At 38.4% G+C, this 15476-nt stretch overlaps 1 protein-coding gene across 2 annotated transcripts in view; it reads right to left on the bottom strand.

Annotated features, from left to right (window-relative positions):
* The window catches only part of LOC121947856 (mitogen-activated protein kinase kinase kinase kinase 4), an 87071-nt gene extending 73124 nt beyond the window's left edge, over positions 1–13947 (bottom strand). The window contains exons 1-2 of one of the 2 annotated variants that reach the window (XM_042493011.2): positions 13750–13947; positions 12085–12150 (exon numbers count right to left, since the gene is read on the bottom strand). In XM_042493011.2, coding sequence (XP_042348945.2) covers positions 12085–12150; positions 13750–13806 — 123 coding nt within the window. In that variant the 5' untranslated portion in view covers positions 13807–13947. The remainder of the gene's footprint in view (positions 1–12084; positions 12151–13749) is intronic. The other variant, XM_042493012.2, reaches the window with a different exon arrangement.
* Positions 13948–15476: the final 1529 nt, after the last annotated feature.

Below are 15476 nucleotides of genomic sequence, written 5' to 3'. Positions count from 1 at the left end.
AGTTTTCCAAGAATTGATACTGAGCAGTTCAAACACATCAGCCATAAAGCATATAAGTGGATTCAGTGTACGTGTTAATATCTTGATGTATTTTGTACCACTGTGTGAGGGGGTCTATATTCACAGTAAGTCTGTCTTCCTCCATGATTATTAAGGGTGCTACGATTTGGATTCTAAATTAAAACAATCAGCTGAAATGAACTTGTCTTTCACCTAAATCATAGATCATCAAAACCAAAGCAGTCACTTGGAGACAAAAACATGGGAAAATAGTTGATAACAAGTTGAAAAATACAAAGTTTCTCCTCAGTCTGTTCAGTTGAAATTATTTATTACATTTGAAAGAAATTATTGAAATGTAACCATTTGGCCTAAGTATGGCACATTCAGAAATATATGGCAGTTGATACTGTCTTTTCAAAGAAGTATTTAAAAACCTACATTACAAAGATATCAACACTCACAACCTGTGATCTGTTGATCTTTATGCATCAAGAATCAAAAATTTAACAATGGCATAGCCTTCAGTGCTGGAAAAAAACAATGTTTAAAATAAAACTGATGGTTTTGGAGAATTTCAACACTCCTGTTGATTAAATATAGGGTGACTGACACTGGGAGGAGCTGAGCACGGTGTCATGGAGCAAAGCTCCCTATGAAGTATTGCATACTGTTTCATCACTGTATGAACTCTTGTAACAGGGACTAGAGCCTTTTAGTTGGAGAAGCTTATGCTAATTAACTCAACTGACTGGTAAAGCCAGAAAACTTTTTTTGGCACTGTTTGTTCCTGCAAACCACAGAAATGTTACATTTGCATGTTATTATGTAGTAGATACGATATATATGTAGTAGAAGTTAATGATTTTAAAGCAATGATTTTTTTTTCTTTTTTGTAATGATTGATTGATTGATTGAAGAATTAATTAATTAATCTATTTAAAATAAAACGACATAACTTGTTATTCTAAGACTGCCGGGGTGGGGAGGGTTAGAAAAAATGTTAAATTTCCTTTTGGAGTATCGATACCCGCAAAATTAGAAAACATATGGATAATATGGATAAGATGTGGATATGTTTATATGATTAATTAATTAATTAAACTATATAAAAAATTGCTTCACAAAAAACAACAAAACTGTGGTAAAGATATGGTTAGATTTAGAATCAAAATCAAAAAACTTGATTGTGGTTAGGACAAGTTTTGACTTAAAACAGCAAATTTTTGTACCACAATTTTTCTTTTGGTGGATAAACAACAAACACAATGGGCTGCTAGTAAAATACCAATGTTTGGTGGCCCCAAAGCCACGAGGAACACAGCAATGACTCAGTAGAAATGGGTTTTGTTGTTGATCTCAGATAGTGGTCTACAGTGGTCTGCAACCTGGCAAGCATCTTATCACGCCATCCTCTCCACCTCTCATTGAAAAAGCTTAAATGCTATGCCACTTCAGAAATACATATATATATATACACACGTATATGACACCTATGAAACATACAACTGTCTGATGGCTGTTTGAGAGCAGATGGTTGGTCCTCACTCCCCCCGTACACTGCATGGCAAACAACACCAGACAAAGCTGAAGTTTGGCCCTACTCTAAAATGAGCCATGTAGTTAAAAAACTGGTTAAAAAGCACTTTAAAATGGTACAGTGTAAACTTGGTTTAAAGGGTAGAAAAAAATCTAACATCCTAACATTTCATGTTAAACATGCCTAAAAAGTTTATTTAAAGTGTTGCTGAACCAGCAGACCTTACCAGACTCCTTGTAAGATAACAGCCTGGCTGATATTTTCTTCTATATGTTACGCTTTTATATTGGATGTAAGATGTGTCAGGCTCACTGACCTCTTTTCATTCTGGCCTTGATTCTGTCCCCAAGCAGAGGACACTGTCCCCATAATTGCAAAGGATTGTGGCATACAAGCAGCCACTGGCCCGACTGTGATAAATAAGGAAATGGCCTTCATGTCCCCTCAGACTGGATGGTGTCTGCTGGCTGTGCTGCCACCGCTACTTACAAATGTGAAATGTTCCGACTCTCATCTGAGCGTCTTATTAACAATATGCAGCACTGACACACACACACATACTCTACACTCAAAGGGCTCTCTGCTCTGCACAAAAATTAATTGGAAGAAGCTTGTTCACTTTTTGACATTGAGGTCCAATGAATAACACACCCTGGGCTCAGGCACGCACACAAACACACACATTATGATGCTGTACAGTGCTGGGACTCAAACACATGCACAAATAAATCCTGATACAAATGCCTTCTCCATATCAGTCTGTCACTTGTTCTCTGACAGACACACACTTATACACAAACACATGCATTGGCAGAATAAGTGAGCACTACAGATATTGTGTCAGTGAAAAGGTTACTGTAATATATCCATAAATATGCTAATTAGAAACAAGAGACATTTATAATGCGGACAGCAAGGGGACAAATGAGAGAAATGCTTTAACTGTATCCCTCTGCTCCACTCCAACTTTGTCTAATCTTTCTATCTGTGTAATATTCCTCGTCTGTCTCTCGCTCGTCTCCCTCTTCTGCATCTTTCTATCTGTCCCCTACAGAACACTCTGTTACTGCACATACATATGTGTACTTCGTGCTTGGATGGACTGCATCACTGATCAGCTCTCCTCTACAGACTGCATGTAGTGATGGTGCTATATGAGTGTGTGCATGTGTGGGTGCATGCGTATGTGTGCGTGCACGCTGTGTCTGAATGTGCACGTTTTGCTAGAGAAACAACCCATTTTTCCCATTCCTCTCACATGGAGCCTTCACTGGCTGGCACAACAGGCTCAAAAAGACTGGACTGGTTTGACATTATATTGAGTATAATGCTGCTAAAAGCCCATTCTGTCCCACTGTCATATGAAAAGAACTGGGAAAATGAAGTGGGTCCCCTCTGTGTTTTTGTGTGTGTGAATGTGTGTAACTGTCAGCCGGCAAAAAGCATTTACCAGTTTGGCTCAGGGAGGAACCATCTTGTTTGTCGTAATATATCTATTATATTTTATCACTAAGAAATTTTATCTGACTAGTTGAGGTGGGCTGATTTACAGCAAAATATGGACTACAACATTTTAAAAAAAACAGATTTAACTTGTATTTAATAGAGATTGTATAGACTATAAAATTCAACCTTCATTTTCAGATGGTTTTCTTAAAAACAGTGAACAAATAATGAATGTTACGCTGTCAAAAGCAAAACTAACCAAAACTGACCCACAGAAATGAAACTAAAGATTTTCATTATCGATTAATCTATTTTCTTGATTAATCATTTTAACAATAAAATGTCAGAAAATAATGAAAAAATACCCTGTGTAATGCCCCAGAGTCAAAAGTGATGTCTTGAAATGGTATGTTTTATCAGACAAACAGTTTAGAAATTCCAAGCTATTTAGTCCATTATGTAAGACAAAGAAAAATGTTTAGGAAGCATGGAACCAGCCATTTTTGGCTTTTTTTTCTTTAACTACATGACTGATCACAGCAGCTCTAAATGAATGTGGCTTTAAAAGTTGCAAATTGTAAGCAATTTCCTTAGTCAATCACTGATAAAATTAACGATTGATTAGGTTATAATTGTTATTTTTTTAAAAACATGAAAAAGTGTAGCTTTTTTTCAACAATCAAAGCTTACAGCAACACATTGCATATACTATAATAGCACTGCATAGCTTATCGATTCATTGATTAAATTTGACATGTTCAATTAAATTCTTAAAAATTGATTAATCGACCAAAGTTTAACTGTTTTCAAACCTAGTTTGCACTACAAAAACGGGGGGAGGAGTTTGAGGAAGGGGCATTAATGAGACAGCCAGGGTCTTAATAGAAGACACTACATGCATCTAGTTACTTTTTGGGAATTGTAAGGTTCAGCTGTTTTCCAGCTTGACCCATACTGGGGACTGACGATCTGTATATCTCAGCCTCTGCTGCACTGACATTTGACCATTCTCTTTTTTCATCTGATTTTTTCCATTCCCCCAACTTTATGTAAGTGCAGTACTGACTCTCTGGTGTACTTTTAATTACAGTTTTGGCATTTAGAAAGTACAGTAAGAAGTCACTTCTGAGGATATTCTAACTAGTAGACTTCCCCCATATTCCCACAACTCTGGGTCACACAGAAATACACACATGAGTAATCAGCACAAAGCATAGCTCCAAACCTCACGGGGGGCTACTTTCCTCTTCTCTCTCTCTAATTTTCATCTGTCTCTCTCCCTCTTCCTTCCTCCCCGCCTCTGTCTCTCTGCCTTTCACCTCTGCCTTCCTTCCTTTAGCCCTCTCTCGCTCTCTCACTTTCCTCTCTTTCCTTCCTCTCCTTTTTCCCCCTTGTCTCTCTCCCACTCTTTTTCTTTTACCTCTAACAAGCACAAACACAGTTCGACAACTCTACAGTATGTTGGAGGATGTTTCCTGTCTCTCTGTGTCTCTTCTTTTTATCCCTCAGCTCAAACCCCCGCACAACATTTGGAACAAAGACTTTTATTTTAAAACAAGATATTATTCATTTCAATGTTCCACATTTTAAAGAATGTGTAGTAGTGTAAAACTGTGCAATAGTGTTATGGGGGAATACTTCGGCAACTGAGCTGTCTATTACTTAATATGAAAAAGAAACTTAATATTCTTAACACAAAGAATCTCTGTAATTTATGAAAGGTTGGTGATTTTCAAAATCCAACTTTTCCAATGGCTTGTGCTGCAGCTGTTGTGCTGTAGTCACTTAAGTGACGGGTTGAATTTGTTTGCATCTGCAAGTTGCTTTAAATCTACATTTGGACATTTGTTAGACTTTGGTCAGCAGATCAGTGCACATGAGTAAGATAGGACTGATGATATGTGGGTCAAAGAAAGGGAAGTGACGCGATTGAAACCAGAAAAATTTAAGGAAGTGTAAGTGACTCACTCTGGGAGTTGTATTGCAGCCAGCTGTTTTATGGCTGTGCACAATCTGTGATGTTTCAACACGATGTCACTGGGGTTTACTGACATACATCCACAATGCCCTGGAGCAAATTTGTTTTATTTAAACAAGCTTGACTTAAATACTTTATTTTAAGTCCTTACAAATGCATGTCAAATTTATGTTTTGATGTTTTTATAAACATGTATTATGAACATGATTTTACCATGCAAGTTAGTTATACACAGTCTGTGGTCTGACTAAACAAAATATTGTAATTTAGTGTAATTTAATTTAGTCCAAGTGACCGTTTGCAACAATTTGGTCCTGGAACAATTCACAAGTTCCAGCTTTACTAAGAGCAACACAGTGTTGCATCAGCAGTCATCGTAGCACTTAGCTTTAGTGAAGTTTGACATTTTCAGAATTTTAACACATGCACACACACACACACACACACACACACACACACACACAGATGACTATACAGTCGTGGCTTGCAATGAAGGGAAGTTCCTTCTGCAAACAGGGAAACGCCCTGTGCGTGTGTGTGTGTGTGTGTGTGTGTGTGTGTGTGTGTGTCTGTGTCTGTGTGTGTGTGTGTATGTGAATGATGACTCGATGGTGAGTGAAAGGAGCATGCACAGTTTGTGCATAGTGATGCAGAGCTAAGAATGTCCAATAAAGCCACTTTATTGCCTTTAAATTCATGTTTGTTTTCAAAATTTAACAGCTGAAGTTACTACTGTGTGTCAATGTTTAGAAACCACATGCCACTCTTTGCCATTTAGCTTTAAAGAAACAAATGAGGCTACTTTAAATTAGGGCCTGGCAATAATTAAATTTAATAATTAAAAAAAAAACTTTTCTGTTAAGTCGTGTACTCACTTTTCTAAAGAGGCAAGACTCTCAGACTCTTAGATTGTCACTGATATCTTAGTCCAGGGGCCACAAAACTACTGCAGGCATACTACCACCATGTGACTACTACTGCACATAATATATCCTTTAATACTAATGTGCATGTGAGTGTTCTGCATCTGTTTGATACAAATGATTCTGCTCTTGTGTGCATGTGCTTAGAACATCAAAAAAACAAAGAAGTTAACAGTAAGTGGAATCTGTGCATGATAAAAGGGTTTAAAGGAAAAGCATAAAACAACCAGTACCCTGTCCTGATTCAGAAAAGTCGAGTCAGACCTTGCTCTTCAAAGTCAGTGATTCCTTTTGTTTTCCATAGAGCATTTTAAAGTTTGAACGGTTTCAGCAGGATGTTCAGTGTGACAGTGGCATTCACTTAACATTGTAAAAAAAGCTTGCAGCGCTTACAACAGGGTGCAGATGTGTTACTATTTTTTGCTGATACTAGATATCAAAAAAAAAAGAAGAAAAAAAAAGCCAGAGATTATATCATATTAAGTGGCTGTGAGGTGTCTCCTCTCTCCTCCTAACTGCGGCTGCCTGCATGTCCTCATCTCTCTGGGGCAAAGAGTAGCATGAAAGTCAAGTAAGTCAAGTGAAAGTCAAGATTTTGCTGCTTAGTCTGCAGCAAAATCTGGGGACCAACATATCCCCAGAACTACACGGCACAGCACGCTGACTAGCAAAAAACAACAAAAACGACTGCTCCATCTGAAGCAAGACTGAGGGTGGTGATTCCAGTCTCCGACTTTCAAGTGGCAGCTCTAACAATCAGGAAAAGAGAGGCGAGGAATTTGGTTGAGAATAATGAAAAGAGAAATTAGAGGAGAAAAGAATGATATGGGTCTGTGTTTTGGAAGCTAGACCACTTCCCCTTTTGACCGCAGGAACTTTTCCAGGAACTTTTCAAGGGTCTATGAACTTCACCTGCTTTTATACTGTAGGAACCTAGATCTAGTTTTGTCCTCAAAATCTCCCTGCTACCATGGCACTGCCAAAAACTATACGGGTGGAGTTTGCAGCATTAAATGTCACAGACAGGTCAAACACAGGTTTCATTACCAATACATACTAAAGCACACAAATAACCGGAACAGAACTCTGATTATATCCTATCCACTTAAGGTCTTGCCTTTCGCTTTCTAACCTCCCTCCACATCGGCACTTCTCTTTTCCAAATTCTATTTAAACATCGCTCACATACAACAATGATGACATTGTGAAGTCTTGTTTTTCATGCACCTTCATGGTGGCTTTTTAATCTGTTATTGATCTAATTTATTTCGTCATCTGAATTTTTAAGATGCGGTGGAAAAGCAATAAACAAGTGTGCACTTAAGTTTCTTTGAGTTCCCGACTTTTCAGTTCCTGGGGCAATTTGGCTGAAAAGGCCTGATTGTTTTCTCCAGCTCCTTCTCTACTCTCCATCTGACTCTCTATTACTTCTAATTGTGCCTGTCTCAGCATGTCAGAAAACCCTGTCTGCTGACCAGGAGGCCGTTCCGCTGAATTAAAATGAAAATGAGGCTAATGGGGCTCACTTTCTTCCAGTGTCAGTTCCCACTGACACTGGCTTTTGGTTGACATGATATCTGACTACTAACTGGCAATTAGTGGATCAAAACATGAGTCATGGTAAAATGTAGCAATCACTACAATCAACTCGGGATGCTAGACGCAGGTCAGTTGTAAGGCTTCAAATTAGAGCGGAGCTAACTGGCAACAGAACCTAAGCTGAACTACAAACTCTTTCACCAAACAACAGGCAGTAGATCAGTGTGGTTTACAGCAGACACTACAACAAACTGCACATTACTGTGCACATATAAACATCTTGCTCCATCTCCCTCCTCCGCCTCTCCATCCTTAACTCTTTCTTTCTCCAAGTTCCAGTCTTTTTTCTTTTTTTTTTCATTTTCCACATTCTGTCATATTTCCTCTGCCCACTGGCCTTCGTTTCTTAGCTTTGCTCTTCTAGGGATCACCTGCCTGTTTGCAATTGCATAACATGGAATACATAGAGGACAGCTTTTTCCACTTCACATTTGCCAGAGAGTTAAAGATGTATCTCGCTGATGTAAAGAAGGCCCTCACATAAAACTAGGCCATCTATGCAGCAGACAGACACTAATACTTTTGTAATTGGTGTTAAATGGCCAGAGAAAACAGAGAAAGAGAATGCTTTGTGCCTTATCAGACTAATAAATGGTCCTGCTGGCTGGCAACATAATGTGAAATGGCACGTGCGAAACAATGGTGGTAAACTAAAACATGTTTCTTAAAACATTTGATGTAGGAAATTGCAAATGCGTCACAGAATTTGTGTTTATATTTGATCAGCCCTGCATCTGCCTACGGTCTGCCTTGTATTGACCAATCACATTTGAGTGTCCAGGTTAACAGTACATGTAGTGAGAAAGAGGCTGAGCGCATTAGGCGAACCCATCAGCTCTTATCTGATGATGTTTTAGCTTTTTATTGGCTTGTTTAAAAATATATCTGGACCCAGATGCAGATATCTGTTTATAGAGATAAACGGGGCTTTTGTCTACCAAAGAAACTGAAATTCTACCTATTCTTCAAACAATCAATTGGTCAATGGGGAAAAAAATCTGCTAGTTATCCTTTGGTAAACTTAATGGGTTTTTTTTGGTCACTAGGAATTGAAACAACAACTTGGGCCAAAGAGCTGCAGTCATCACTGTCACTTTTTAACCAGCCACCCAGTCACACTGGAGGAGGGGCGGGATAAATCCCATAAAGAACAACCATCACATTGTGTACAAATGCTAAACAACAACAACAAAGGGGAGGATTAATGAAGGGGAAATTAATACTATTTGGGGTACTTAATGTACAAAAAAAGTGATCAGAGTAAGATCAGAGTATGAGTTGCTGAATGTTGTGTTCTTGTTACATTTATTTACTTTATTGTTCATTTTTGCAGAGACAGCGCACAATTAAAAGTAACGGCGTGAGTTAGTGATAACTACTAATGCGAAGAATTGTCCCTGGGCAGGTAAACAAAAAAGAAACAAAAAAAGGGCCGAAGAGCTATACATGTCATAAAACAGCATGATACATAACAGTCAATCAGTGTGAGATAGAATCAGTGTGATAAATATGGAAAAATGACTAAATTCTAAGACTACAATGAATGAAAATGCAACACGCATTTAAATAAACAAAGGAAAAGACCTATGCTTTGTCAGCATCTCCTGCATTCACGTCAATCCACAACAAAGTGTTTTCTTAAGGGGCCTTGTGTGTGAGTGTGTGTGTGTGTGTGTGTGTGTGCAGCAAGTCATTGTTCTAAAGGCCCTATTCTTGTCCTGGTTTCCCATGATGGGACTCACTGGCTGAAAACACAGCCACACAGCACATGCAACACGCAACACACACACACACACGCACACACGCGCACACACACACACACACACACACACACACACACACACACACACACACGCACACACACACGGTACTTTCTAAGGCTGGCCCACACTAAATGATTCTTCAGGTCTTAACAGAGATGTTGGTCCCAAACATAACGACTCATAATGATAAATTTCAGTTTCGTTCCCTAACAAGTGAGGAGAGCATCAGTTTGGCCAAAGCAGTACAACACTTACAAACAGATCCCATTTATAAACAACCAGAGTTAAGACTCTCAAAACCAGAAATCGCACAGATCTCTTGCAGTCAAACATGACTTTTAGAGTAAACAAACATGGCGGACAACAGGCAGTTAGCACTAGCTGTTAGTTTTTGCACTTCTTTTTACAGAAAAGTCACAAAGGAAGAAGATTCCCTCCTCACAACAGGATATCAGATTGTTACTATTCTACAGGTTGAATGTTTGAAATCTGTGTGGCCAGGATGGACTTGGGAGCGGATTGGGGGATGTTTGACAGTCTTTACATACCTCACATTACAGGAAGAAGATCTTTAGAGCCATTCATAATGGAGGCTTTGCTGACAATTGTTTGGAGAGGACCATCGAACCTAATCAACTGGGCAACCCAGCATTAGAAAGCCTCTGTATGTGGGCATGAAACAGATCCACTTTGTCCACATTAAGGTCCATTAAATTACCTGTTAGCATTACATGATGTCATATACTTTGCCTATTCCTGTAGAAATTCCCATTTTTATGTCTGCCACTTCATTTATTTGTTGATAAAAAATAAAAATTCTCTCTAATTTTACACCTTTTCAAGTGGTCTGTGGTCTATATCCAGGGTTCCAACAAAGTTTCCTTGACAAATAACTACTATACTATAATACTTTTTTTTCTCTTGCCCAACTTGCCTGGTACTTTTCAAACATATTAGATTCAAACTCTCTTCCCATATAATTTCAGCTGGCTGGCAAACATGACAGGAAAGAGGAAAGGAGAAGAAGAAATCTATGTGACAGTAAAATTTAAAATATCAACAGCACACATGGACAGCTACCGAAAATACATTAACATTATATTACATTACGTGCAAGGTTTTACATGAAAGATGCCTGTATCTATTTACACCCTACACAATTCCATGACTTTTCCAAAACTTTAGAAGATTTTTACTGACTCCAGAACTTTTCCAGCCCTGGAAAATCTGATTATGACATTCTATGACTTTAACCGGTTTTCCACAATCATGGGGACCCTGTATATAGCTTTGTTCATGGGATCTTGATATGAAAAACATCAGAAAAAGCCTCCCACAACAAGACTGTTCACCCTTCATCCATATTAGGAGGTTTCCCCTTGTTAAAACATCCATCAGTGTGAGTCATTGGATGAAATTTGTGATTTTCTTCCCCTGTCTAAAAGCATCCTGTGTGTAAGTAAAGGCCCAACACAGGCCTTACTGTCCTGTGCATCTCTTGCAACATTTCCTCTTTCAGGAAATCAAGTGGCAATCGAGGCACACACCCACTTTCTGTCTCTCTCTCACACACACACACACACACACACACACGCACATGCACACGCACACACATACACACACACACACACACACTTGTGAGAACCAACCATGGCCCTCACTTATTCTTGAACTCTAAACTTTTAACCTCTGCCTTAATTTGTAATTACACATTTTTGGGGAAACCATGCCAAAGTAATATTTTCTAAAAAATTTTTATAGCTTTTTTACTGTAGCAGTCATTGTTAGTAGTAATAAACTGCATGTGTGTCACACTGATTAGCCACAAAGCAGTGCGTGTTTAAATGTGCACTGGGCCTGACCTGAATTTGCACCTACATGTCTTGTGCTTCTGGTATAATAACAAAGATACTTACACAACTTATTCCTCTTCCATAACATATTGTGGATTAAAGCAAAATGACATCATCTTCCGTATAAACATGTATTTGTCTTTTCTTTGCCATGTGGCAGGTAGGAGGAATATCTTACTATGGCAGTCCAATGGCACTTACATTTGAAACCGCTGATGATACTACAAACAACTGTAGTCTTCTGACCTGATGGAAACTGGAACACACAGCTAAAATTGACCCTGAAGTATTGGCCTTATGTAGATCTCTTTTTCAGTGCTCAAAACTGAAAGTGTTCCATACAGGGATAAAAATACAAGGTTTGTGGTGTTGCAGAAGCACTTTAGCATCATTTGCACCGAGGGCACAACCATCTGCACGGACCTAAATAAGACTAAACGCCTCCTGCAACCACAAACCACTCATACACAAACAGATATTGCGATAAGGAAATGAGCCCCACCCAGGGCCTTTAAAAGTTGCTGCAGATGCTGGTGTATGTGTGTGCATGTGTGCATGTGTGTGTGTGTGTGTGTGTGTGTGTGTGTGTGTGTGTGTGTGAGTGTGTGTGTGTGTGTGTGAGAGAGAGTGTGTGTTTGGTTTGTAACACCTACAGGATATTTCAGTCAGCTGAGAATCTCTTCTTTTTCCTTTTAACTAACTAGAAGTAAAGTAGCTAAAGAATGATTTACCAGAAGTGACGTGTTAGTGTAATAAACTGTGTCTGCAGATGTCAAGACTGCTGGAGGATTTCCGTGTGCAGCCTTTGATACATTTTTGACTGACTATCATGTAAACAATGTTTAAATTGAAACATAACAAGGTGCAAATGTTTGTATGATTGTCACAGTTTGCAGCAGTGTTAATGTTCTTCCATGCATGCAACTAACACCAAGTAAAATGGTAAAAATGGACAGAAAAGCATCACGATGGGAGTACTCACCTTGTACACCTGACCGTACGTTCCATTGCCAACCACCTCCACCAACTCAAAGATACCTGCTGGATCCTAGACAAAAAAGATAACTTGGTTAAGACAAAGAAAACAGGACTGAGGAGTAGTGATGCTATGCGTAATGGTAGAAGAGCTGAGTCAAAAACAGAGAACAAAGTTGAGCAGACAGAACTACAGGCAAAAATAACAGTGTACAACTGACAGTACAGAACACACGTCTTCAACATTTGTCAGGCCAAGGACTGATTCACTGAAAGATAGACAGTGCTACTACATGTGTTACTGGGTTACATAATTAACTGTGCCTACCACGTTGTGTAGGGTGTCCCAAAATGCCATATCAAAATGTAATTATTTATGATGCATACAATACTAAGCTATTAAAGTAAAAGTTATTGCCAGATTCATATATCTATATATCATGTTCATTTCTGATGTGGAAAGTATTTCACAGTCTTGCACAAAAAGTTATGAAATCCATTGTGGCTCACAGGAGTGTCTGTAGTATAATAATACAGTAATTGGCCAATATGTGTCAATAGTACGTAACTGTTACCTAACAAGTGCTGCACGGTGATTTAGTATTAACTGGTTAACATGACTGCACAAGAATTCACAGCAACAGTTAGCCTTAGATCAATCAGTAAATAACATGTTTTTATTTTTTAATGAATAGACTGATTTGTCTATTCTTCTGATATGTTGAAGTAACTCTGAGGACTCCCTAGGGGTCATGGACCACCAGTAGAGGACGCAGGGTATAGAAAATGGTCAATTTCAACAAAGTTATAATGCAACGGGTTCATGCCAAGCAAAACTGTGTATATACTCAGGACTGTGTGCAAATAGAGAAGAACAATGCAATGTTATGCTGGGATGGAGACTGAGGAAGTGGGACTGCAAATGTGGATAACATTGTGAGCTACAAGGAATAAAATTACAGCTTGAAAATCACTGAAAATGTCATTTAATTGGTCTTTGCTTCACTGAATATAGAAATATTATAACCCAAAGACTATGTCATCTAAAATCACTTAACATGACAACAAACATACTTAAGTCAGCCAGGCATATTGTAATTTCCTACAGGATTAGTAATATTATAAGAATGTATGATAAATGTAGTGTTAATAACCAACAAAAGTAGACAAAGACATTTTCCATAAACTAGCATGAAATCACAGTACACTAGCTATTAAGTGTGAGAATTGTGGAAACTGGGTTAAAACAATAAAGTGCCACTAACTACAATGCATTTTCTAAGTTTTCTGTCAATACAAAGTTCCTTTTGTTGGACTTTCACTTGTTGCATGTCAACTTTTCAGCAGGGCAGCCAAAGCAAAAGCCTGTGTGTAAACACTGTAGCTTGTAAAGTTACACCAAACAGGACACAGAGCAGACAGAAAGCATTACGTTACAGGGTATAAGGCTCTCTACACATTACACGCAGAGTTAGGAGACGATATATGTTTCTTTTAAAGTACATAAAGCGAGAGCCGACCGTCAGACAACAGAAAACAAAACCGCTCAAGTTACGTTAAGTTGCTGCTTGAAACTTAACGTAACCGTTAAGTTTGAAGCAACACCCACCACATCCTCCAATGTTTACTCAAACAATTCATTAAAACGCCAAGACAACATTTTTCAACTTACTCTTAAAGCAGCGAGGTCTATACTGTCCAAACTTCGAGTGGTGTTTTCTCTCGACATTGCTGTCAATTAGTTTGTCAGCGTGTTGATATTTGTTGACGAGACATGGACGGTTACAGTTTCTCCTCTACAAACTAGCGGGTTTGTCTGTTGTCGGGTTCATTCTGAAGTTTGGCTAGCAGCGTGAAGCGAGTTAGCTTCAAACACACCACTTCCGGAAACACCTTTCAAAATAATGGCCTCTACTACCGGGTCAGTGCAATATTGAAGATTTGCGGTTGTATTTCTATTTTATCGAAGAGACGAGATGAGACAACTTTTTTTTCTTTTTTTTTTTTTTTTCAAAACATAGTAATGCATTATCATCTATAACGCCTGGTTTTGAATGTTATTTGTCTATAAATATATGCTTTTAAATGCATGTTCGGAACTTCACTATAGTACATCCATGGTTTGGAAGTTGGTTAGACTTGTGAAAGTTTCGCTTCCGTTTCCGTTGAATGAGGGTTTTTGTAACGCACATTATTCATTTGTTTCTTAGTTTTTGTTTTGCCTCATGCTTAAAAATTACAATTAAACATATATGCTTAACTGTGAAATTTGCATGTCTCTTTTTACCCTAACTTCATTTTACTTGACACTTTTGAGTTTTGCTCATGAGAATTGATTTTTTTCCCCCTAAAGCCACTCAGATAACTTGACATCCAAAGACTCCAGAAAAACGATAAGGAAGAACTCTTGCTTCACTTACCCCCTAGAGATACCCTCCATAAGCAGCTAACTGAAAAAAATTGAACAAATTTAGAATTTATGCAATCTCTCTACATGTAACTCCACAAATGTGTGCTTTTAGAATAGAATAGAATATTCCTTTATTGATCCCCCATTGGGGGAAATTCCAAATGTTACAGCAGCATGAAAAAAGAAAAGTGAAATGTAACAAAGAAAATAACAATAACAAATAACAATAAATAAGTAATAAAATAAGTATGTATATAGAGGAAAATAAGGTATGTACACATAATAATAAGTAAGTAATAGAATAGTATGTACACAAAAGATGGATTAGAAAATAGTACAAAAAATTTGTTGTGCAAATTACTCTGGGATGAATTTTGGATGAAGCCAGTTTTGTTCCCATCAGCCAGTGATGCTGATGTTATAGAGTCTTATTGCAGATGGGATGAATGACCTGCGGTAGCGCTCCTTCTTACAGGGTGGATGTCTCACTCTGTTGCGGGGGGAAAGTTCAGTTCTCACTCAGAACACAGTCATCACTCTACCCTAAATATCACTGAAGGAAGCCATGCCATGAAAGTCAGTGGTAAGTAAATAATATTAAAGAATATTAATATAATTAAAAAATGATGATTCACCTTCACCTTCTTCTCCACTTAGCCGAGGTCTGGTCGCGGGACAGCTGCCTAAGCAGGAAAGCCCAGACTTCCCTCTCCCCAGCCACTTCGTCCAGCTCTTCCCGGGGGGATCCCGAGGTGTTCCCAGGCCAGCCAATGATTATTTAAGACTGAAATTAACTGACAGAAAACTGCACACACATTAGTACACATTTCTCTTACAGTAACTAACTACACTAAACACACTGCCCTGACATCCATTATCACTTAATAGCTTACCCAGAGCCCTTAGTGGACATTTTGCAGGTGATTGTCTCATAGCTATTCCAGTATCCCCATTATGAAAGGATGGATTACTGAATGGGCCTACCAGAC

The sequence above is a fragment of the Plectropomus leopardus genome, chromosome 8 (assembly GCF_026936395.1).
Source record: "Plectropomus leopardus strain MGB_pleo_1.0 chromosome 8, ASM2693639v1, whole genome shotgun sequence".
NCBI classification, from domain to species: Eukaryota; Metazoa; Chordata; class Actinopteri; order Perciformes; family Serranidae; genus Plectropomus; species Plectropomus leopardus.
This window is presented reverse-complemented; position numbering and strand designations above follow the sequence as displayed.